Source organism: Indicator indicator, chromosome 13 (genome assembly GCF_027791375.1).
Source record: "Indicator indicator isolate 239-I01 chromosome 13, UM_Iind_1.1, whole genome shotgun sequence".
NCBI lineage: Eukaryota > Metazoa > Chordata > Aves > Piciformes > Indicatoridae > Indicator > Indicator indicator.
The window spans coordinates 15,949,648-15,974,294 of NC_072022.1; the positions used below are offsets into that span (position 1 = coordinate 15,949,648).

At 40.0% G+C, this 24,647-nt stretch overlaps 2 protein-coding genes across 4 annotated transcripts in view; both read left to right on the forward strand.

Moving 5' to 3' along the window:
- The window catches only part of RASA2 (RAS p21 protein activator 2), a 42,721-nt gene extending 36,507 nt beyond the window's left edge, over positions 1–6,214 (forward strand). The window contains exons 18-24 of the mRNA XM_054385709.1: positions 357–430; positions 1,669–1,775; positions 2,630–2,712; positions 3,588–3,796; positions 4,456–4,559; positions 5,134–5,323; positions 6,138–6,214. Coding sequence (XP_054241684.1) covers positions 357–430; positions 1,669–1,775; positions 2,630–2,712; positions 3,588–3,796; positions 4,456–4,559; positions 5,134–5,323; positions 6,138–6,168 — 798 coding nt within the window. The 3' untranslated portion in view covers positions 6,169–6,214. The remainder of the gene's footprint in view (positions 1–356; positions 431–1,668; positions 1,776–2,629; positions 2,713–3,587; positions 3,797–4,455; positions 4,560–5,133; positions 5,324–6,137) is intronic.
- A 12,150-nt stretch (positions 6,215–18,364) lies between these two features.
- Positions 18,365–24,563, forward strand: RNF7 (ring finger protein 7). 3 transcript variants are annotated; one of them, XM_054386036.1, is made up of 3 exons: positions 18,365–18,542; positions 21,675–21,722; positions 23,195–24,563. In XM_054386036.1, exons 1-3 carry the CDS (start codon positions 18,365–18,367, stop codon positions 23,311–23,313), a joined length of 345 nt encoding a protein of 114 aa, XP_054242011.1. In that variant the 3' UTR covers positions 23,314–24,563. The 3 variants fall into 3 exon arrangements, with proteins under 3 accessions (XP_054242011.1, XP_054242013.1, XP_054242012.1); XM_054386038.1 differs by having other exon boundaries at positions 18,365–18,535; positions 23,195–23,281; XM_054386037.1 differs by lacking the exon at positions 21,675–21,722.
- Positions 24,564–24,647: the final 84 nt, after the last annotated feature.

A 24,647-nucleotide genomic window follows, 5' to 3' on the forward strand; every position in this document is an offset into this window, starting at 1 on the left:
TCAGCCTTAAGAGGTTCTTATTGTTCAATTTTCTGCTAGAGAGAAAAAAAACAAATACACAAGAATTATACGTAGTAGACTAGTTTAGTTTAGTTTGGTTTGGGGGCTGGGGCGTAACAAAACAAAACCACACAACAGATTATATTAGATCTGCTGTTTAAGGAACTAATTAAAGAAGTCTTATGTGGCTTACGGGTATACATTGTTCCAAGTTCCTGCGACATACTTTCTTTTCATCTGTTTCATAAAGTAATTGTTCTGTCCCAGGAGAAAACTGTAGATGTGTATTTTCAAATTAGCTTTTGTTTGTTCTGTGTTTCTGAATAGTATGTATTCTCTGTGTATTTTTCCTTAAGTTTCTAGATGATGTTTCCTCTACTGAAAGTAAAGAGCCTAGTGGTCTGAGTGAACCAGTACATCTAAAAGAAGGGTAAATAGATTTTGCATCTATATTGTACGAAACAGAATTGAAATTCTGGTTTTTCATTAATGCCAGCATCAGATGCTTATTTAAATGTTTGATATACTATAGAAATTATTATAGTCATGATTATTTCTTACTTCGCAGAACTAGTTTAAGAAGGCAGCTATAATCTTTCATAACTCATTTTTTAAATACTTCAGAAAAATAATTCAGAGCAACTTAAAACCTATAAAAGCCTGTTTGCATTTCTGTTACAATTCAGTGTGTGTTCTCACATGGTTTATTCAGGATTGTGAAAGTGTATTTTAAAAGAATGTACTAACTTAATTTAAAATTGCTTTACATGCTGTTTAATCCCAGCAAGCTAAACGTTTTGCCTTTAAAGTAGGAGAAAAAATACCCTGTAATCAAAGTACTTAACAGTAAATGATAAAACACTTCTATAAAAACTGAGGTGTAAATCACCCTTTGTAAGAAATGAACCTTTTTTGGTGGATCATAAATAGCTCGTTAATTAATCCAAACAACAATTATGGGGAAAAATTATATTTCCCTAAGAAGCAGTTTCATAGCAAGTAAAGATTCTTCCAATTTTAAAACAAGGAAGAACTATATCACTTATTAAAATACTAAATTAGAAATGAATGAGACAATTGTACTCAGTTTTAGCAGTTTGCAGACTAATCTGTATTATAAATTGATGACTGTTGCTAAAAAGAAAATGGTTGCCACTGAGTGCACTTAGTGTACTGAATACAGTCCATATCTACCCTTGTCATTGTGTTCAGCATAATTTCATTCATACTCCGTTTCTGATGCAGATACAGCAAGTACACTTTAATGTAGAAAGAGAGAATATCGTAGCTAGATACATCTAATTCCATTGGAGAAAATCTGGAGTTCTGGATCTGAATAAGTGCAAACCCACTCCAAACAAGTCTCTGGATTGCACATTTTTTAAACTCTTCCTATTTATGGAACCCTGTCCATGACCACCATATAGGGAGGTCATTTTGAGGATGTATTTTGGACTATTTGTATTTTTCTTTTAATCTGCAATGAACAACCTGATGTAGTTGGGAGATGTCTCTGCTTACTGTAGGGGATTTGACAAGAACCTTCAAGGGTCCCTTCCAAACTGATGCATTCTGTGATTACAAACGATAATGTGTTACCTCAGTAAATGGTTTTAAAGGTTCTTCAGAAGACTAATGATTGCATTTCATGTGATTCTGTCTTTACAGAGAAATGTACAAAAGAGCTCAGGGAAGGACTCGGATTGGTAAAAAGAATTTCAAGAAGCGGTGGTTCTGTCTAACAAGCAGAGAATTAACCTATCATAAACAGCAAGGTAAATTATGTTTACTTTGCAATTATTTTTATATTCTCAATATTTTCTAAGCCTTTGCATTGATTTGTGCCTTTTAAAATGCATAATTTTTTTTCTTTTCCTGAAGTACATATGTTACGCAGCACTAGGGCAGTGATCATGCCCCAGTACTCAGCACAGGTGAGGTCACACCTCAAATACAGGGTTCAGTTTTGGGCCCCTCACTACAAGGAGGACACTGAGGTGCTGGAACAGGTCCACAGAAGGGTGACAAAGCTGGTGAAGGGTCTGGAGAACAGGTCTTATGAGGAGTGGCTGAGGGAACTGGGGCTGTTTAGTCTGGAGAAGAGGAGACTGAGGGGAGACCTCATTGCTCCCTACAATTCCCTGAAAGGAGGTTGGAGAGAGATGGGGGTCAATCTAACTGTTGATAGGATGAGAGGAAATGGCCTGAAGTTGTGCCAGGGGAGATTTAGGTTGGATATTGGGAAGAATTTCTTTCCTGCAAGAGTGGGCAGGCACTGGAACAGACTGTCCACTTCCTGCTGGTGCAGTCACTGTCCCTGGAGGTGTTCAAGAATGTGTGGACATGGCACTTTTAGACATGGTTTACTGGGCATGGGTGGTGTTAGGTTGATCACTGAACTTGATGTTCTTAGAGGTCTTTTCCAGCCTTAAAGATTCTGTGTTTCTATATGCTTTAATTACCTTTGCCCTGATTACCAAATGCTTCTGTCTATGATTCGTGTATATTTTCTTAATAACAAAAATGCACATTTTGAGAACTTAATCCACAGTATCAGTGCACTTAGGTTATCAAACAAGATTTTTTTAAATTGCTTCGCTCATCTGTTTATAATTTTTTTTTTTTTCAGATAAAGAACCCATTTTCACTATTCCAATCAAAAACATCCTTGCAGTGGAGAAACTTGATGAGAGCTCTTTCAACAAGAAAAATGTAAGTCAAAAGATAGTTTAGATAAGATTTTTGATGTATTTAACTGACAGTTTGCAGTTAGTTTATAGAGTTACTAAAACCGTATTACTAAACTCTCCAGGAAAAAAAATCTGGTTTGTGTTAGGAATGAAAAGCTGTATCCACTATTTCCAAGTACTCTGAATATGGAACTTAACCTTGAGGTATGGATCTCTGCACCAACTCTTCTGTCTGATTTTAAGACTTCTGCCCCCTTTCCAAATTTCTGTAATGAAGGTTAAAACCATCATGACCTTATTACAAAGCACTTTTATGTGAGGCATTAGTAATGTGCATTACATTATGTTCTACTAGAAAGATAATGGTACCAAACTTAGATTCTGTTCCTCTTGATGAGAACTTCTTACAGCACCTTCATCAGCTGAGACAGTTGTCTATGCTCAGAGCCTCATTGTAGACCTGTAACACATCACTATTTCTGTTGTTACTTCAACCCAAAATTCTGAGGCAATAAGAGTGCAGATATTGGCTAAAGGAGTGATTTCTGGGAATCTCCTGTTACTCTCAGCATATGAAGCTTGAACTCTGAGGTCACACTTAAAGATGGGTGGATGAAGAGGACAGAAAATGCATATTCTCATTCTTTAAGGATTCTTTTTTGGATGAGGAAATAGTGTAGGCAGGACACAGGACGCTGTTCTGTTTTTTTTCACTCCTAATAAGGTGTAATAAAATGAAAGCAGCTAGAAAGGAAGACTTTTTCCCTTGTCTCACTTTCTGCTTAATTTGGCTTTGTTGAATTGCCTGTGCTTTTAAATATATTTTGGCATATTCAAAGTTGCTCAAGAACTGGATTCTTTTTTACTGAGCAGAACAATGCTGTGTTCCTTCTACAGATGTTTCAAGTACTACATGGAGAAAAGCCACTCTATATCCAAGCAAATAACTGTGTAGAAGCTAGCGAGTGGATAGAAGCACTTTGCCGGGTGACAAGATGCAACCAGAAGAGACTTAGTTTTTACCACCCTTCTGCTTTCCTGAATGGGAACTGGCTTTGCTGCAAGGCTACAATAGAGAACACAGTGGGCTGTGCCCGTTGCACTGCGTAAGTTGCTTCTCAGATGAAAGAAAAGTATGTGTGTGTTGTAGGAAAAATAACCTAACATTTGCCATACAACTTAAAAGGCTTTCCCTGTCTACCTTGGTAAGTGAGGCTGTTAAAAACCTGCCTTACTGAAAAGGCTTGAAGTACTGGATTATACTAAGTCTAAGAGGTGGGTCCATGCCAACCTCATGAAGTTCAAAAAGGCCAATCCCAAGCACAAACACAGGCTAGGTGAGGAGTGGCTTGAGAGTGGTCTTGAGGAGAAAGACTTAGGTGTGTCAGTTATGAAAAACTTAACATGAGCCTGCAGTGTGCCCTGGCAGCCCAGAGGGCTACCGTGTGCTAGGCTACATCAAAAGCAGAGCAACTATCAGGACGATGGAGGTGATTGTTCCCCTCTACTCTGTTCTTGTGAGACCCTACCTGGAGCACTGTGTCCAGTTCTGGTGTCCCCAGCACAAGGAGGACATTAGGCTGCTGGGGCAGGTCTGGAGGAAGGCCACGAATATGATCAGAACGCTGGAGCACCTCCCCTGTGGGGACAGGCTGGATCTGTTCAGTTAAGTATATTGAAACAGAATCAGTTCTTGCTTGCTTTCAAACCTTTGAAGAATTACTTACATTGACTACCTTTTTTTTTTTTTTCTTTCACATTTTAGAGATGTTCCTGCTGATACTCAAATTGAGATTGATGGAGACAGAGAGACAGAAAGAATTTACTCACTTTTCACTATCAACATGTCTAAACTACAGAAGTTGGAAGGTACTCATATAATAATTCAGAAGAACTACACTGATATTATTCAGCTCTAAGTCTTTAGGCCCATAACATCAACTTGATGTCTTAACAATTCACCTGAAAATAAGCAGAGACAGATTATTTCTTAGTCTTCTTAACGCTCTGTTACCAGACCTTCTTCAGTCATTTCTTTACACTAGACATCAGACATGCACATTGTTACAATGGAATTTGCATATATGAAACAGCTTTAAACAGAGATTGCAACTATAGCTGGTTGCTCTTCTGTCTTTGCTCTCATTGTGCTGACTGTGGAGTGAACTCTGAACCTGGGTGAGTTGCAAGAAAGCATTGTTCTGTGGTTGATGTGAACCGGAGAGAGCTGGGTGCTCAATATGCTGAACACAACCAGCATAGAATAAGCCACAGAACCATAAATCTAGTTGATACGGCCTCCTGCTTTTGTCTTAACCTGTTGAATGTATGACCTAGAGTAACTTTCCATTTCAGAAGTTCAGAATCAACATTTATGCAACAGTTAAATCTGGTTTGTTAATTACTGAAATTCTAATTGGGATAATTGTGTTAATTTTTGTAGAGGCTTGCGGAAGCATAGCAGTCTATCAAGGTCCACGGAAAGAGCCAGATGATTATTCTAACTTCACAATTGAAGATTCTGTAGCAACTTTTCATACACTTAAACAGATAATAGATATAGTAGAAAAGCTGAACGAATCACATGAAAAATACCGAAAGAAGAGATCATCTAGTGCTACATATGGTAGTGAGTAAGTATCTTGTGTAAATTTGGTATCCATAAATGTGTGTTTTAAACAAAATTGCACAACAACGACGGGCTTCTTTAGGTAGAGATAATGAAGCTAAAACTAGATTTAGAGAGCACAAAAGACATGGAGACATAAAGTAATGTCATTTGTAGCAATGCAGCTTTTTACCAGTTGTTAGAAGACACAAGAAGTTCCTCTGGTATGGGATTCACCTGTGTTCCTCATGAGATTCCCATGAGAAGGTTATGATTCTGTCGTTTCCTTGCCTACTTAACATCTGAAGTGCACACAAAATGCATCCCTAACTGTCTGCCTACTTTATTTTTAGAAAGTTAAGAAACAATTAAAATACTATGTTCTATAAAAAACTGTAAAAATTACACTGCAAAAAAGTAAGTTTCACACAATATGTTTACAGTTTGCAGTTCATTTGCCATGTTCAGTGATAAATGCTATTTGTGGTGAAGTTATAAATCTGTTTCTTGGAGGACAATGTTGCTCAAGAGCAGGTTCTTCCGGTTCTTTTCAGTCCAGGCTGATACCTGTTTTCTAACGCCTTTTTTCATCAGTAAAGTTTGATCACCAGAAAAAAGGACTGCTCAAACCCTGCGTTAGTTTGCCTGTTTTAGTATGTGACCTAAGTTGTTTAGGAAGAATTGACATTAATTTAAGTATATGAGGTTTTCCACAAATATATTTCACAAGTAGTAGTAGAAATTATGTAAAGGTTTGCTTAATGAATAAGATTGTATGATGAGAACACAAATGTTAACCTTAAAAATATTTACACACAGTATTTCTTTTTTTTTTCTAGAGAAAATCCAATTGTTGGGAAAGTTTCCTAACCAAAAACACCTGGGCCACACTTGCCTGACAAAAAAACTGGAAATGTTCTTGAGTGTTTTGAGTTTTTGTTTTGTTTTAGTTGTGTTGGGTTTTGTTGGGTTTTTTTTAATCACTGCATTTTTACAAAGTATTTAAGAATGAACATAAAATGCTAGTTATGTTGACAATCTATTTAATACTTCATGGAAAAGTATCTACTTGGGAGTCTGGTCTTAAGGTTTGTTCTCATTTTGCTGAGAACTTTGAAGTTCCAGGTTCTTCAAGTAACAGGTGTGAATAAATCTAAATGTTGCTTTGCCATTGTTGTCTAATTGGAAAGAACTTTGTAAACAAATAAGCTTTTTAATGGAAGAAAATCCACATGGTGTTTGTTTGTTGGATTACATCTCAGTACATACACTGCAAACATGCATGAGTTCATCACGAGTGCCTGCTCTGCTGATAAGGATCTTGAAATGGAAATCCCAAGATACTACGGTATGGAAAAATATGGAAAAAATCTGAAGCTTCACACTCAATTCATTTGACTTTTCTCCTTGTATTAGGTGTTGTCAGGACTTGATTTATCTACAGCTGAAGTCTTACGAAATCATGCAGTATGCTGCAAATAATCTGGGCAACAGATGCCAGTGTTAGTTATGCTTTTAAAGTACTAAGGAAGAAGAAATCAGGGAACTTGTGTTGTACCTCTGTTTACATTTGGGATGAGTAATATTTGGAATGAACTTAAACCACTATCTATTTTCTTTAAGATTTTTTTAAGGTACATAGTTTTTCTTAAAAGACATGCAGGGTGGCAGCATTCTTTTAAAATAAGTTTGCCTAAATGTATAAAAATGTAAATGTGAACAGGTTGTGGTTAAGTACTGGTCAATTTGCATCATCCCATGTATGATTTTATTTCCTTTTTTATATAAAAAGTAATAACTAGGTCTAGCTCACCTTTTGACTACGAATCTAATAAATAATCTCTATTATAATCACTCAAAGCACTTTAGATATCTGGACTATGCCAGATTATTTTTAGATACTTTGTAGTATCTGCTTGTTATGATCAGTTGAATGATCGTTTGTTTTGTCTTATAAGCAATGCTTCAGTGAATATTTTTATATCTTTAGTTATATGGATGCGTACATGCCACTTAACACAATTTTAAACTGGCATTCTTGACTTTAAGATTAATTTTTGCTCACTTCATCTGAGAAGCTAGGTTGTGCTGAAAGAACATATATGTATGTAACCAGGAAGAAGCAAAGGTATTACTGTGGCAACTTTGCTTCATCAGTATTAGATACTTGGAATATTATTTTTAATAAACAACATGTGGTACTTTTATTTTTTGAGCATTTGCTCTGAGGCCTTCTATTGCTTTATTGGATGGTTTGGGGTATTTTTACAATCATCATTTGGCCAAATTAATTAGGAATGTAGCTTACAAATAGAATAGAAACCCACAATGCTTGAAATGGTAAGCTGTTTAAATTACTTAACATTTATTACACTTTTGTAGGGAGGCTTCTGTAATAGAAGAAAGTTGGCAAGACAAGATTGAAATCTTTTTGGAAATGAGTAAATAGTTTAGTACCAAACTGTTGCAGAATATCCAGGTTTCGGTGACTGCAAGGTCACAATCATTTTATCACCTCAGCTGCTTTGGCTTTTATTTTTTACACACTCAATATATTCTAAAGGGGGTTTATTTGCCAACAGTTGGCAAGGGAAGGGGAGGAGGGAATATAGGAATGCCAAGAAAGGTGTTTTGCCAAGGTAAAGTGGATCTGCATAGTTGCCATTAATAAAAAGCTGCCATTAAACAAAGCTCAGTGTGATTGAGTGTCAGAGTTAGGTCTTGCTGTAAATGGATTAACCTTGTGGCACAGCGACTGTTCCTTGGAGCCATTTTCTGTTGTTTAGTCAAACATAAAGTCAAATTTATGAAAAATTAATTGTATACTCTTGCAATTGTTTTTTCTTTTTTTTTTGATATGCACTTTTTTCTGCTTTGGTACTGGAATGTCTAGGAAAGAAAAAAACAAAAAGCCATTGAATATTTGTGACCATTAAGATTTGATTTTTCATTTTATAATGTTTTAAAATGCAGTAGATGTTCTAGAATTTAATTAGGTACGAGTAGGATGATGAATAATCAAAGTTGCCTTCATTTTGGTTAGTCTAGAAAGATGATGTTATCCAGCAATTAGTTCTCTTAGGAGTGTAAATTATCATTAGTTTTAATTTGTATTATGATGACGTATTGTTGAATGTATTTTTATTTAAATTTTATTTTCTTATTGAGACATTAAAGTGTTTTGTAACATTGCTTGAGAATAACTCACAAATAAATTACAACAAACTTGTGATGTCCTGTATATTTATTGTGAGGCTTGGCTTTCTAAGTGTTAGCATTTATCCGAAGACTGAATTAATAGGGATTTACATACAAGAGTTGGATGTAAAGAGGTAAATCTAGTTGACAGGAGGAAACCCAAAATTAAGTTGAGGGATCCTGTGTGGACATTAGCAGCGTTGTGGCATTCTAACGAAGACTGATGGTTAATCATTTAGCGTAACAGCATACATAGGAGCCATAGTAGTCTGACAGTTTGTAAAATATTTGCAGTGTCTGGGCTGATGAATTGAAGTGGATCTTGTGCAGTGTTAGCAGTGCTCTATGACTTTTTCTTCTTGATTCCTGTCTGCCATGCTGCAGTCATGCCAGCTTCAAAAAATGAAGGTGCTAGCTGGAGCAAAGTATTAGGGGGCTTGAAGTTCAGAGCGTAACATGGGAGGCTTCCTGTTCCGGTTTCTGCTTCTGGGTCCCGGGTTTATTTTTTCGGTGTTGGCTTTTCCACTGGGATGGCAGCAGGACCAGGAGGGATGGGGGAGTAGTTTTTTGGCTTGGGCTTTTGGTTTGCTTGCTTCTGCTTGCTGCTGCTTTGTGCTGTGCTTTTTCTGCAAACAGTACAAAATACATAATTACCTTAGCCAATGATTATGCTCAGTAAATTCTACTCATATCTCACTTTTTTTTTTTTCTCAATCCCAAGTTTTTGTGTGTTACTGTTCCCTCACTTCTGTGTTGGGAAAATAGGTTAACCAACTGGTTTGGTTCAATCTGTTTTGTTCCTATTAAACCATTACACTTCCTGATTTGTTTCATTACATGTCCTGTGTACTGCTACCAGCTACATCATTTATCAGGCTAATTTTAGAATCATAGAACCATAGAATTGTTTTGGTTTGAAAATACCTCCAAGATCAAGTCCAACCATCAACCTAAGACCACCATGGCCATTAAACCATGTCCCAAAGTGCCATGTCCACACATTTCTTGAACACCTCAAGAGATGGTGACTCCATCACCTCCCTGCGCAACCTGTTCCAATGCCTGACCACTTTTGCAGGAAAGAAATATTTTTCTCCTAATCTGCAACCTAAACCTCACCTGGCACAATTCCAGGTCATTTCCTCTCATTCTATTGCCTGATACTAGGGAGAAGAGACCAGCCCCCACCTCACTACAATCTCCTTTCAGGGAGTTGTAGAGAGCAATGAGGTTCCAGACGTCTTTGTCCCCTATCATACCATGCAGATGACTATAATGAGAAAATGTGTTTTATAACCTATATAGAAGTGAGCACATATACTTATCTTCATATGGTCTATGTATAGGCTATAGATACAGTAAACAGAAGCAAGAATGGAATTAAATACAACAGTTTGTCTGCTTCTTTGTATGTGTTTTTAAGTACAAAGTTTGCAATAGGCACTCTGATGTGATGACTGATTCAGTAAAAGAGCATGTGTATGGATTTGAGGGTCCATCCCCACCCAATGCAATCTATGAATCTCTGAATAAAAATTAGGTCAATAAGCAGCAGGTCCCAGCAACAAGGGCTACTCCCAAAAGAATGCACAAATGCATGCAATTTACTTAGAGTTCTTACAAACAGTTACACAAGCATGTTTAACTGGAGGTTTATATGATTCATGCAGATTAAATAAACCAGAAATCTTTAATAGCAGCAAGGAGACTGTATCAGTGTTACTGTGCTCAGCTGTTGAGGAGATTACTGATGGAATATTTTGTTCCTGAGATTCAGCACCATAGGCAACTATTTTAACAGCCAAAAATAAAAACTAGATTTTGAGAGTAGAGCTGTGAGAACTGGGAATTTGGATTGTAATTTAACTAAATGACTGAGTTTAAAAAGTCACTCATGTCCTCAAATCAGGGACAGAAAATTGATAATCAGTTGCTCTACAATCATAAGGTTTAAAAAGATCCAGTGGCTACAGTGTTCAAGAAATGCAGATGCTTTGCAAGAAAATTTGGGGGATTTAATTTAAAAAAGAGAAACCAAACACAAACCCAAAACATTTAGACATCCTTGATGAATTGCCTTTAAAATATTATTTACATTAATAAATGTTTATGGAAAGTAACCAAATTCATCTGCGTATAAATCTTAATACAGTGTTCCATAGAATTGTATGACCAAGCTTTTTAACTACTTGAGGTCATAACTATTTTACATAATTACTATTGCAAATTCTGTGGCAGTTTTAGATAAACTCTAGATAACAGTTTTGCCAAACATAGAATGTAAGTCTTTATTTTCATTGTAGAAATATTAATTACCCGAGGTTTTTAAAATCCACTCAGATAATTTAGTTCTGTTTAGGGGGATGTGATTTTGTTCCCTGCTTTCATACTCTTATTTTTTGGTCATTCGTCCTACACAGGGAAAAAAGCTGAGAATCATAGAACAGCCATGTGACTTGAATTCAAGACTTGCAGATAAAAAAAATCTCTTACCTGCTCCCTCTGAAACAGTAGTGCAGAAGATGCAAGATATCCCCTGCCTTACTCCCAGGCTGGTGTTTCATTGACAAACTCGACTGTGTGAAGGAGCAGAGAGATGATGAAATGGTGAGGAACGTGTGTGTGTATATATAACAACAGAAGGCTTCAAAGCCAGCCAAACCCGTGTTCACACAGTGTTTTCCTCCTAGAGCTGCATGCAGACACTGGACCTACTGAAAGGTTACTTCAGTTGCCAGCTAAGAAGCTTTAGCAGTGGGAGCTTCACAGGGTTTAACACTGCCTGCTCAGCCTGCACCTTCCCTGGCCGCTGTGACATTGTTGCTAGGTTATACAGAAAGAAGCTTTCTTTGGATGGCAAAAGGCAGGTGACAGAGATAAAATAAGGGCAACTCCCTTATAAAAGCCCAGTGATCTACAGTAATGCTCAGACCTGATGTTAATCCATATCCTGACATAGCCATCCTTCATCCACAGATCTTTTCAAGTACTTAATCAAAAAAGGGTAAATACATAGAATTCTTCTTTCTTCCTTCCATGCTGGGGGAGGGCAAGGTGCTGCCTGTTGATGAGCAATGCAAATCTAAAATGTCCAAGAGGAAGGGAGTATTTCCTTATAGTCTCTATAACTAGAAAGCATTTAAATGCTGCCAGATACAGACAAAAAGCTTTGTAAAATACTTGGTCCTTTTAATCGTCTCAAATCATGAACTGACACGCTAGAGTGTGACAATGTAAGCTGAGAGCAGCTGGTTCAGATTCCTTTCAAGTCTTCCCTGTTAGACTATTCTGTCATTGTGACATTTACATGGCTTTGGGATTGCTTTTTTTTTTTTTTAATTCTTTGTGTGTATGCTTGAATTGTATGTACATAGATCCTGGCATTATCTTGGCCAAAGTCTAAAAGTATCAAGGTGGGTCAAAGTCAAAACACATGCTGACTGACATAATATACAGGCTATCATGTCTGCAAGTCAGAATGAGGAGAAGGTAAACTTCACCTGTGAAGTACTTTCCAGACATTTAAACAAGGGAGTTTCCATAAGCAAGTTTTTCTGTGGCTTCTCTTGATGGTGTTTTGCAGGTGGGGTTGGTTGGGGTTTTTTGCTGGGGTTTCTTGGATTGGAGGCTATATTTCACTGACAGTGGCTTATGAGGTCTATCTTGATACTAGGTAGAATCCAAATATTAGTAGGATGTTAAAAATATTAAGACAAACTACACTACCTGAGGAATTTATAGGAAATGTCAATAACTCAAAAGAGGTAGAGGGTTTCTCCCCTTATAACAGCAAAACAACGCAACTTTGTTTTCAGTTTTCAATTCAGAGTGCAGTTCCAGTCTCAAACAGCTATATGCATCATTTTATCTTTACAGATAATTTTCTTTTAAATTAATAAGCAGGATATAAGGGAAGCTTCTAACTTGAAAATCCACTCTGTTCAGGGAGAATAGGGAAAGCCAAGTTTTACTCCAAAGAGTGAAACAATGACCAGACAAGAACCTGGTGTAGAATTTGATAAAGTAGTCATAAAATCATAGAATTGGATCGAGTCCAACCATTAACCTAACATTACCAAGTCTGCTGCTAAACTGTGTCCCTAAGTAAGATGTCTACAAGTGTTGTAGATACTTCCAGGGTTGCTGATTCAACCATGTCCCTGTGCAGCCTGTTCCAGGGCTTGACAACCCTGTCAATGAAGAAATTTTTCCTAATGCCTAACCTGAAACCTTCCTGGGTAAAACTTGAGGCCACTCCTCTCTCTCTATCACTTGACACTTGGAAATAAAAAACGACCCCCACCTCACTCCAACCTCCTTTCGGGGAGTTGTGGAGAGCAATGAGGTCTCCCCTCAGCCTCTTCTTCTCTAGACTAAACAATCCCAGTTCCCTCAGTTGCTCCTCACAAGAGCTGTTCTCCAGGCCTTTCACCAGCATTGTTACCCTTCTCTGGACACGCTTCAGCAACTCAATGTCATTATTGTAGTCAGGGACTCAAAACTGAACCCAGTACTCACGGTGGAGCCTCACCAATGCTGAGTACAGGAGCATGATCACTTCCCTACTGGTGCTGGCCCCACCACTCTTGATCCAGTCCAGGATGCTGTTGGCCTTCTTGGACACTTGAGCACACTGCTGGCTCATGTTCAGCCAGCTGTTGACCATCTTCCCCAGGTCCTTTTCTGTCAGGCAGCCTTCCAGCCACTCTGCCCCAAGCCTGGAGCCTTCATGATGTTGTTGTAACCCAAGTGCAGGACCCAGCACTTGGCCTTGTTAAACCTCACACAACTGCCCTTGGGCCACCAGTCCAACCAGCACAATCCCTTTATAGGCCATTTGTACCTTTGAGCAGATCAACATTCACACTGAAGCATCTTTCTTTCAAGGGCAGGCTGAGAGACTCTTTAGCTAGGCTTTTGGGGCTCTTTAGCCTGGAAAAGAGCCAACTGAGAAGGGGTCTTACCAATGCTGATCAACAGCTAAAAGATGGAGGTCAAGAGGATGGGGATGGGCTCTTTTCAGTGGTGTCCAGTGACAGGGCAAGGGGCAGTGGGTACCAGCTAGAACACACAAGTTTGCATGAGAACATGAGGAAAATCTTCTTTCCTGTGAGGGTGGCAGAGCACTGGAGCAGGCTGCCCAGAGAGGTTGTAGAGTCTCCTTGTCTGGAGACTTTCAAAATCCCCCTGGATGCATTCCTGTGCAACCTGCTGTGCTTGACTCTGGTTTAGCAGGGGCATTGGACTAGATGATCTCTGGAGGTGCCTTTCAATCCTTACTCTGCTGTGATTGTGTGATTCTTTTTTGTTTCTGGATGCCTACTTCACAGAAACTGGACATACTCATATTGAAGTCTATTTTCCACTTCGGAAAATTGCATCAGGCAGCTTCAGCAAAAGCTGAGGAATTACTGCAAGTGGTTTGGCCAGAGGTGATACCTCGTGTGCTGACCTCGAGTGCTATTTCCTGTGCTGCCTTTTTCTGTCCCACTGTCTGCCCTTGCTGAGGTCTTAGCTGTAACCACACCAATATAATTAGTCCTGGCCACATTAATAGCTCTGTTTAGCATATTCCTTTTGGTGAAGTGGCAATAGGTGATCAGAGTGTGAGAAATAGGTTTGGCATAGAACTGTGCTTATATTCTTGTCTTTGGCATGTAAATTGGCACAGTCCTGAAGTGTTAGTCTATTGACAGAACAGTAAGGGTCATAAAACAATCCAGCATGTGCATTAGTCAGCCAAGATATACACATTCTTACATAACTGTTCTTAGCATTAGCATAAAACTGACATTTCCATAACAGTTTTGTTATTAGTAAAAATAATCTTCAGTTCTATGTTTCAGAGTAAACAAGCTGTGGAAAAACCAACAAAAATCTCCAAAAGTTCTTTGAGGACAGAAGAAAGAAAAACAAAACAAAATAAGCAAGCCAAACAAACAAACAAACAAAACAAAATCAAAAGTCAGGTCACTTCCAGACATCTCCATTCTCAAAAGATTCATGAAAATCTATGGAAGGCATTGTACAAGCTTCCAAAACACTGACTGTGCAATTTTCAGAGTTTTAAAAGGTGCAGAGGATGAAAATGTTCTTACAAGCTGAAGATGCAGCTGTATATTTGAAATGGAATTAGGAGTATGAAAAAAAACCCAACTGTTATGGCAATTCTATAGCATCATTAAGGTTGGAAAAGACCTCTAGGATCATCAAGTCCAACCTTCAATAACTGCTAGACCATGTCCCAGAGTGCCTCATCTACTAATTTTTGAACACCTCCAGGGAAGGTGACTCCACCACCGTCCTGGGTAGCCTGTTCCAATGCCTGACTACTCCTTCAGAAATTAAATTTTTCCTAATATCCAACCTAACCTCCCCTGGCACAGCTTGAGGCCATTTTCTCTTGTCCTGTCATTAGTTACTTGGGAGAAGAGGCCAAGTTGTAAGTTTGGTGTTGAGCACTTGGAGGTTTGAATGAGTATTTATTTGACATTAAGACAATCAGAATCCAATATCAACTGATATCATTTACTACTGATATCATTTACCTGGATCTGAGCAAAGCCTTTGACATTGTCCCACAAAACATCCTGGTCTCCAAGCTGGTAAAGTCTGGGTTTGATGGATGGACCATTCAGTGGATAAAGAACTGGCTTGATGGCCACACCCAAAGAGTGGCTGTCAATGGGTCCATGTCCAAGTGGAGGCCAGTGACAAGCAGAGTCCTTCAGGGCTCAGTCCTGGGACCAGTCTTGTTCAATATCTTTGTCGGTGACATGGACAGTGGCATTGAGTGCACCCTCAGCAAGTTTGCTGATGACACCAAGCTGTGTGGTGCAGCAGACACACGGGAGGGAAGGGATCCATCCAGAGGGACCTGGACAGGCTGGAGAGGTGGGCAAAATACAACCTCATGAGGTTCAACAAGACCAAACACAAGGTCCTGCATGTGGCTCAGGGCAATCCCAAGCACCGATATAGGCTGGGCAGTGACTGGCTTGAGAGCAGCCCTGAGGAGAGGGACTTGGGGATGCTGCTGGATGAGTTCAACATGAGTCACCAGTGTGTACTTGCAGCCCAGAAAGCCAATCACATCCTGGGCTGCACCAAGAGAAGCATAGCCAGCAGGTCGAGGGAGGTGATTCTCCCCCTCCACTCTGGTGAGACCCCACCTGGAGTACTGCATCCAGTTCTGGAGCCCCTATTATGAGAAGGATCTGGAGGTGCTGGAATGTGTCCAGAAAAGGGCCACGAGGATGATCAGAAGGCTGGAACACCTCTCCTATGAGGACAGACTGAGAGAGTTGGAGCTGTTCAGTCTGGGGAAGAGAAGGCTCCGAGGAGACCTTATTGTGGCTTTCCAGTATCTTAAGGGGGCTACAAGAAAGCTGGGGAGGGACTTTTTAGGATGTCAGGTAGTGATAGGACTAGGGGGAATGGAAAAAAAAAATAGAAATGGGTAGATTCAGGTTGGATGTTAGGAAGAAGTTTTTCACCATGAGAGTTGTGAGACACTGAAACAGGTTGCCCAGGGAGGTGGTAGAAGCCCCATCCCTGGAGGTGTTTAAGGCCAGGCTGGATGTGGCTCTGAGCAACCTGATCTAGTGTGAGGTGTCCCTGCCCATGGCAGGGTGGTTGGAACTAGATGATCCTTGATGTCCCTTCCAACCCTAACAATTCTATGATTCTATGAGTCTAATCTGTGATCAATTACAGTGCATCCTTACTGTGAAATTCTTGCAGAAATGTAATTGATTACCAGTTGTATTATAAAAACCATCATTGCAAACGTGGATACCTACTGTTATGCGTGTCTCCATTCACAGCTGCCAAACAAGGTTTTTCCTGTTCTGCAGCAGACAATTGGCCAAGCAGCTCTAATTCTAGCTGTGCAAGCACTTTACGGGCCAAAAGGAGTTTAGTTCAAGGTCCTGTATTTAGATACTTGGTTTGGACCATTTTCAGTAAAGCCTGAATGAGATAAGCAAATGCTATCTTTCCCTGTCCAATCTAAAAAAAAAAAAAAAAAAAGTTTTTCTTGACATTTAAAAGTACTGACAAAGTGCACAGGGGAAAACTCATGGAAAGAGCAGAGGTGTCCTATTTTGTGCCACCTTCCCATGTATGACCTCCTTAATGTCATGTGTGTCTGTAAGAAACAGATGAATTCTACAGTGCCAGGACAGTATTGCTCCAAAGTGGCTTGACATTTTTGTACAGTTCTTTAGGTGATAAAATAACCAAGAAAAGAATTATTAGTTGGGTAACTATGACTTTATTTCTCTGAATCAGTATGGACGGAAGTAAGGGTATCAGTGTTATATTTGCTCTACAACTTTCCCTGCCAATGTAACTTCTGGCACTGCACAGTAAAAATACAAGTTTTGTTTTGAAGAGTAGAAAAGACAAAGCAAGCAAGGGTATGCCAAACCAAAAGTTATCTCTTTTCTATTTTGAAAAAATAAGGTTTCAAAACATCTCTTTCATCCTAATACTGGAAGCAGTTCTTCATGGTGGCAATTCCTCTACTCTGAAAGATTATCCCAGTCTTCTGGAATAAATTCAGAGCAAATTTGTTGGTCATGCCTGATGGCCTCTTAGATGTGGAGAAGACACTAAAGGAAGGGATCACAACTGTTTTGATGAAAGTGTTTGATATTTTCAGCTGGAAAAGACTGCTAGGATCATCATGGCTGTGTTTTTAACACCTCCAGGGACAGTGATTTCACCACCTCCCCGGGTAGCCTGTTCCAATGCCTGACCACTCTTGCAGGAAAGGAATTCTTCCTAATATCCAATCCAAACCTCCCCTGGCACAATTTCAGGCCATTTCCTCTCATTCTATCACCTGATACTAGGGAGAAGAGACCAACCCCCATCTCACTCCAACCTCCTTTCAGGGAGTTGTAGAGAGCAATGAGGTCTCCCCTCAGCCTCATCCAGACTAAACAATCCCATTTCCCTCAGCTGCTCCTCACATGAGCTGTTCTCCAGACCCTTCACCAGCTTTGTCGCCCTTCTCTGGCATGCTCCAGCAACTCAATGTCTTTATCCAGCAAACAACTGGTCTTACTACTGAAGACTGAGGCAAAGAAGGTGTTGAGTCCCTCAGCTTTTTCCTCATCCTTGACCACTATGCTCCCCCCTGCATCAAACCAAGGATAGAGATTCTCCTTAGTTCTCATTTTGTTGCTTATGATTTGTAGAAGCATTTCCTGCCCCCCAGCACCAAAACTTGTACAACTTTGTAATAAATCCCTATCGCATCTCGGTGTGTGAGATGGGCTCATTGCACACCGGGGGAAAGAACCCGGTTTTCAGATAGCTAACCTGGTCAGACTCCCACTGCCGCTTCACCCCATGTCTGTATCACTCCAGGCCCTATTAAGAAAGCTGTTGTCACGCACATCATGGAAACAGGAAAACTGCTCCTGGTGACGCAGGGGGGGGGGCAGGGACTGCCTCCACAGCTTGGTCTCCTGCCGTCAGCAGACACATCCTCTTCACCACTTTTGATCGTATTGTTTTGCCGAAACCTTGAGGCATAAATCCGAGTACAGCTTCCGGACAGCTCGCCCCCGTCCTTAGTGCAACTCCCCACAGCTGTCCCATGGGAGCATGGGTCTCGCCCCATGGCTAACTGATGAAAGCGCCACTTTGCGGGGGGGGGTGTGCTCGCCAGCTTCACATTCTTTTCAGCTACTTGGTTGCCGTGCTAGATGACGCCTCCCGAAAGCTCCTTGGCACCAGCAGCACAGCCCCACCCCAGGACAGTGGCGTCGGGCACTGATGTTGCCGCTGGTGCCGCGGGGTGGCGCTATAGCCCCGCGCTGCCGCCAGCCCGGCGCCGCGTCCCCGCCCCTCCGCCATGGCCGATGTGGAGGACGGGGACGAGCTGGGCGCCCCCCACTCGCACCCGGGCTCGGTGGGCCCCAAGTCGGGCACCCCCGACAAGATGTTCTCGTTGAAGAAGTGGAACGCGGTTGCCATGTGGAGCTGGGATGTGGAGTGCGACACCTGCGCCATTTGCCGAGTGCAGGTCATGGGTAAGCGCCGGCCAGCAGGCCCCGGCCGCCATGGCCGCCGCCGCCCCCGCTGCGGGGCAGGTGGTGCCGGCGCTTCAGCGGCGCCCAGCCCGCAGGCCAGAGCGGGTGCCCGGCCGCTGCTCCCTCCTTCCCTCGCACGGCTGACGGAGGAGAGACACGCTGTTTCCGGCAAGGAAGGGGGGCTGCCCCCTCTGTGCCTTCCCCAGCGGCCCTCTTCCCGAGGGAACCGGGCTGCAGTGCTTCAGCGTCTGCAGGCGAGTGCAGGCCGATGCGGCCTCCTGAGGTTGCGCACTCCCGTCGGGGAACATCTACCCCGTCGGACGCTCGCTGCCCCGGCTGGCCTTGGGCAGCCCTCCCTGCGCCGCTCTCGGGCCCGAGCTCCTGCCGTGTGCATGTGGGCATGGCGAGCGTCGGGAGGGCTAAGCGTGTGCCAGAGGCGGCGCAGGCCGGAGGCGGGCTGCAGGCCTGCTATGCTCGGCCTTTGCAGAGACTCTTTCTTCCTGGAGTCAATTTCTCGTCTATTGGCAAACTCCGTAAGCAGTGTTACAGCCGAGCTGACCGAAGTGCGAGATGCGTTGTGCTGCTGTTCCAGGGGCTGAAGGGTGTTTGAAAAAGCAGTTGTAGATAGAGAGTCATCTTCGGTATCTGTTAATTCAGAGTTTTAACACTTCTGCCCAAGCCTGGTTAGTAGCATAGTTTGACGCGTGTGAATGTACTGAAAAATCTCTTGAAAGTAAGGGGTTAATTTATGTGGTTCTGAATTGGAGAATCCCTTTGAAGGCAGCTTGGCTTTGCTGTTTTCTGACATCTCTTATAAAATGCGATTTTTAACTTGGATTTTTGAAAATTCTTTAAATTCTTACTCTACTATATATGCAAATTTTACTGTTGTGTCGAGTCATCCCAGGCATAACTGCCTTAGCAGATGTGCTTGGTGAAGTCTGGCAGAAAAATGACCCAAGTTTTCCTCCAGAACACCTTGCTTTTATAGGTTCAGGAACCATGATACTGCAAATCCAGTCAGGTTTTGGCTTAATAGAAATATAGGGCTGTCATTTCTCACACATTTTTAATGAGAATCTTCTATGGAAGGGAGAAAGCAAAAAAAAAAATGTGTACTAGAAGGAAGACGGTACAGCCCAAACTGAAGTGGTGGGAGATTTACCTTTTGCACAAGCATGTTTTGGAGATTATGTGCTTTTATATGATGAACAGAGACCATCCTGGAAGTAATGAAGTTGGCTTCATCTGCTGTGTAAGCCATAATTTAAAAAAAAGTGTATCCCTCCTCTTGCTAGCTTGGTGGACTATAGAAAAGCCTTAAAATCTTACTCAAGAGTTTTTATAAGTTTTTTTAAAGTTAGTTTGTAATTTTTCTTAACTAGACCAAGGTAGTACATCGGAAACTATCTGAAAAATCTGGTAATCATTTTTTGAGAACAAACCACATTGTTAGAAAATGAAACTTGATCATTATTGACTTCGGTTTTGCTATTTCATGTTGACCCTGACAGACCCGGTCTGGCTCCTGTAGAGCCACTGCGTCTGCAGTAACCTTAGATTGAAGGCAATGCCTGGCACTTCTTGAAAGTTAGTTTGATTTTAGCAAGATTTTTGAACAAAGTGTTAGCTGGCTTAATTTTCTGCTGGTTTCACTCTTTGCACAAACGTGGCCTTCAAGGATCACAGAACTACAAGAAGAAAAGATGCAGACGTTAGCTGGGAAGTGTAGGATTGCTGCAGTACCGACTCAGATTTGCTTAACCTTTCAAACTGACGCCTTTAGGATTAGGATGGAGGAGCAGGGAAGCTTGCCTTGGTATGGCTGTAGTGATTTCTGTCCTCAGGTCTTTGTGCTGCTTCTCTGCCTGAAACTGCCAATCTAGGGCTAGGACAGAAATGCTGCTTTGATAGTGACTGTTACTCTGCAATAGCTTACTGCTCTGCATATTGAGGTAATCCCAGGCAACTTTGCTTCAGTGTACCATGAAGCAGTTTGGCTGAATCTTTGGGACAGCTTGGCTTTTAAATGCTGTGGAAAACAAATGATAGGAACAGACAACAGGAAACTTTATGTACCCTCATTACTCTTTTATCACCTGGAAAATGTGGAGTGTCTGGGCAGATGAATGCAAAACAGAAGTACTGGCAATACCTGGCAGAGAAAGAAAAAAGTACTCAAATCTGAATTCCTGTAGCGTATTGTGCTTCTGGCTTCTAGGAAATAATGTCCAACTAGTGACATGTAGGCCAGGTCCAACCAGCAGGACACTTGTTTATTACCTTTTCTATAGAGGAAATGAAGATGTGTTTGCTCCCATAATAACTGAACACTTTCTGTTGTGAGTGGCATGTGCACATGCTTGGATGGCAGCCCGTGTTGGGGCAAAGGAGAAGCGAAGGCATTTTTCCACTGTTCGTGTGTGGCACAGTACTAAGCCTGGAACTGGTTATTTCTGTACCTTGCTGAGTCCTTAACCTCCCATACAGTCCTATAGTCACAGACTGGAGTGCATAAAGATGATAAATATTTTAAAACATTGTTGTATGTTTTTCTACGCATTTCTGTGGTCAGATTGGACAGTATGTTCGCATGTATGTGTATGTGACTCTTGTGAAAAATGACACGCAGGTACTTAATAAGGCAAACTACTATATAAAAGGTAGGAGGAGATGTAGGGGTTGTGGTAAGAAATGCACAGCCTAAAAAAAAAAAAATTCTGAATGATTTCCCTAAAAGGAGATGCTGACATCTGAAAAACAAAGACCTGTAATTAGGGTTTAGCTTTGTGCTTGCTTTGGTCTCAATATGCGTGAGTGTCTTGGCACAAATATACTGGTTGTTATATCTACAAAATGGAGAAGGCTATGAAAATAGGAAGGCAATGGAAAATAAACAAAACTTGTTGGACAATTTATAGTCATTATGATCTCTTTCAAATATTTATTTCATTGTTGTATGCATTGTTTTAGATATTAGGAAAGTTATTTAATGATAAAGGGCTGAACTAGACATCAAAACTTGAGATTTTTACCTTTGTATATTGCTTCTAGAGTTTATATTTTCCTTTGTCAAACCTATTCTTAAGATGGAATCCTGAGAATCAAATTCTTGTTCTTGTTTACTTTTAGATGCCTGTCTTAGATGTCAAGCTGAAAACAAACAAGAAGATTGTGTTGGTATGTAGTGATTTCATTCGCTTGTTTTTCAATTGAAGCTTCTCTCAGTAGGATGCATTTTAAAGTTTGGAGGGAATGCTGCTTTTATTAATGCTCTAAAGTAAATTGGTGTTGTGTTCTACATTGTGTCATCTTTTTACACTAGTGATACTTTGTGCTTTAATAAAATTAGGTTTCACTTCAGACATGCTGTAGAAGAAAACAGCTTCAATTTGCAGTCAGCACATATACATCTGAGAGGTTTAAGTTTCTCTCACCCTGAGCACAATTGAGGAAATTATAATGTACATTTTTGAAGTGGGTAGGAAAAGGCTACTTTTTTTTTTCCCCCCTCTGAGATGCATGCCAGAAGGGACAATGGTAATATCAATAAAAATCCTGAAATAAGTAAGTGTCTGGGTTAGAAATTTTCCCCAGTCTTAATTCAGACACAGAGGAGGCAATTCCTTGTTTGTTCACTTTCCATTTGAAAAAGCAGAATCAGTTGAGTTTGCTTGTAATACTGTTTAAACACATCTTCAGTTCCATACCAATAGATGCAAAAGCAAATCTTAACTTAGTTCTGACGTGTTCAAGTTGGAAATAGTGAAAATTGTCTTAAAGAGTTTGTTTTAAACCATTAATCCAACTTTTAAACCCTCAGTAAACCTTTCCATGCCCCTGTTCTTTCTATTTTGAAGAATGTTGTCTCAAACTTAATCCACTGTTCATTTTACAATTCCCATTTACATTGTTTTAATGGAACAGGAATTTCCTGTTCTAGATACCCTAATTTGCTTGCTAGGTGTCCTATTTAAGATAGAAAGGAGAAAATAAGAGAGCATAATCCAAAACATTCCTTTGATTGGTACCCTGGTATTGCAGTAAAGAAAATGTGAACTAATAAGGGAAAAAAAAACAAAGTAACTTAATAGTATTCAGGGGTAGATGGACAATAGATAACCCTTTTTGTTATGTTGAAACAATTGTAGTTTGTGAATTAGCTATGCATTAAGATCCCATTTTGAGACTATATGCTGCATCAGATGTGTCTCTGTGGTATCATACATTTAAATTTGAACACTGCATTTCAGAGGAGAATTTGGCAATTATACTCCTATGTACAGGGGCTGTATTTTGATGCTGGGGATGATAAAGGGAAGAACCTAGACTGGTGCCCTTATTTCCTGGACAAACTGGTAAATGCGTTCACAGAACTGTGTCACTTTATACAAGAAGGTGGCAATATATGATTGATTGACTGATTGACTTACTGGTAATTGAAAATAAGTAAAAGGATTGATGACAGAGAGTTGACTGTCATCAGAATTACTGTAATAGGCCAATATCAGTGGATACATCAGTAATGACCTGTTTTGACTCTAAAGCTTGCAGTGATTATAAACATCTGAGAATGATCGTTTGGACCCTGTTACAGGTATTGATTGAACAGCAGAGTGACTGGAACATGTTCTTTCTTTCTTCTGTTTCAGTGGTTTGGGGAGAATGCAATCATTCCTTCCACAATTGCTGCATGTCCTTGTGGGTGAAACAGAATAATCGCTGTCCCCTCTGCCAACAGGACTGGGTAGTCCAGAGAATAGGCAAATAAAAACACTGGAAGTTTCTTTTTTTTTTTTTCTGTTGAACTTGTTGAAAGAGTGTATGTCTTACACCATATGCTCATACAAAAGGATGGAACATGTTGATCATGGCATGATTTATTTAGGTGTTTTGCCACGAGATCAGTGTGGTTTTCTTGTATGTTCTTTATTGTACGAGGAGGCAGTAGTCAGTCTTACTGCAGATGTACCCACAACTGAAAAAAGAGAGACACTACATTAACAAGTGTATTTGTTATGATTTGAGTGTTCACTGCATCAGGGCACAGAAATGTGATGGTGCAGATCATACCCTAATTACAGTTTATTTAATGTTTTTGGAAAACCTTACCTGTAAGTCTGATATGCTGCATAGTTTATTGTCAGGATAAATAAATTGTTTCCTAAGTAAAATTTTGCACAAAACCACAGTCGGTGAGATTTTCAGCAAGTATTCTGGTTATTAATCTAAAATGGTGTGTAAAGCATTTGCCATGTGCTTTTTCCATCACACTGTACTAAACATTTCTAATTTAGGTTTTCCTCTTGACCTCAGAAAATTTTTATTTGTTGTATCTCTAAGTCCGTTGCTCTATTACATTCTATACATAGTTTCTACAACCATAGTATTAAAATTTAAGGACATTAATATTTTTTTAACTTACATTTCTGTTGAAAATTGCAGATGCATTCTTAATCCAGAGACTTTTGGTACAAAGACACATGTTTGTTTAACTGGAGGCATAACCAATCTCTCTGGTTAGATGACTAATACAGAAGGCTAGCAAAACAGATAATTTAAATATCCCAAGGAAAGCAGGTACAAATTACGTCTAGAGAAAAATTTTTAAATTGTGGTTTCATGAAGATTCAGTAAATAGACATTTCTTTGTCATCATTTTATTGGTTACAATAAATTACAAATACTGAAATGGGAAAAAGCATTGTTTCGTTTTTGTGGGAATCTTCCTATGAATTGTGGGTTGTTTTTTTATTTTTTCTTCTTACAAATATTTAAGTACTTGCCTCTGACTTTATCATTTTCCTGAATATACAAAGTAATTACTGTTAATCTGAAAATACTGATGGGGGGAGGGGGAGTTTTAATATATGTAACAGAGAGGTTGAATTACTGCTGAAGTCTGTAACAAATTCAGGCTTAATGAAATGATTAATAAACCTGGATGAAAGCAATATTCTGTGCACATTGTTTCCCTCAAAATTATGATCTTCAATGCATTTCTCAGCAGATGTATTTCTATCTAGTTCTTTTTAAGTGTATTTAAAGAGGTTTATCTTCACTGTATAAAGTAGTTCCATTGGCAGTCTTTGTGTAATCAGGCAT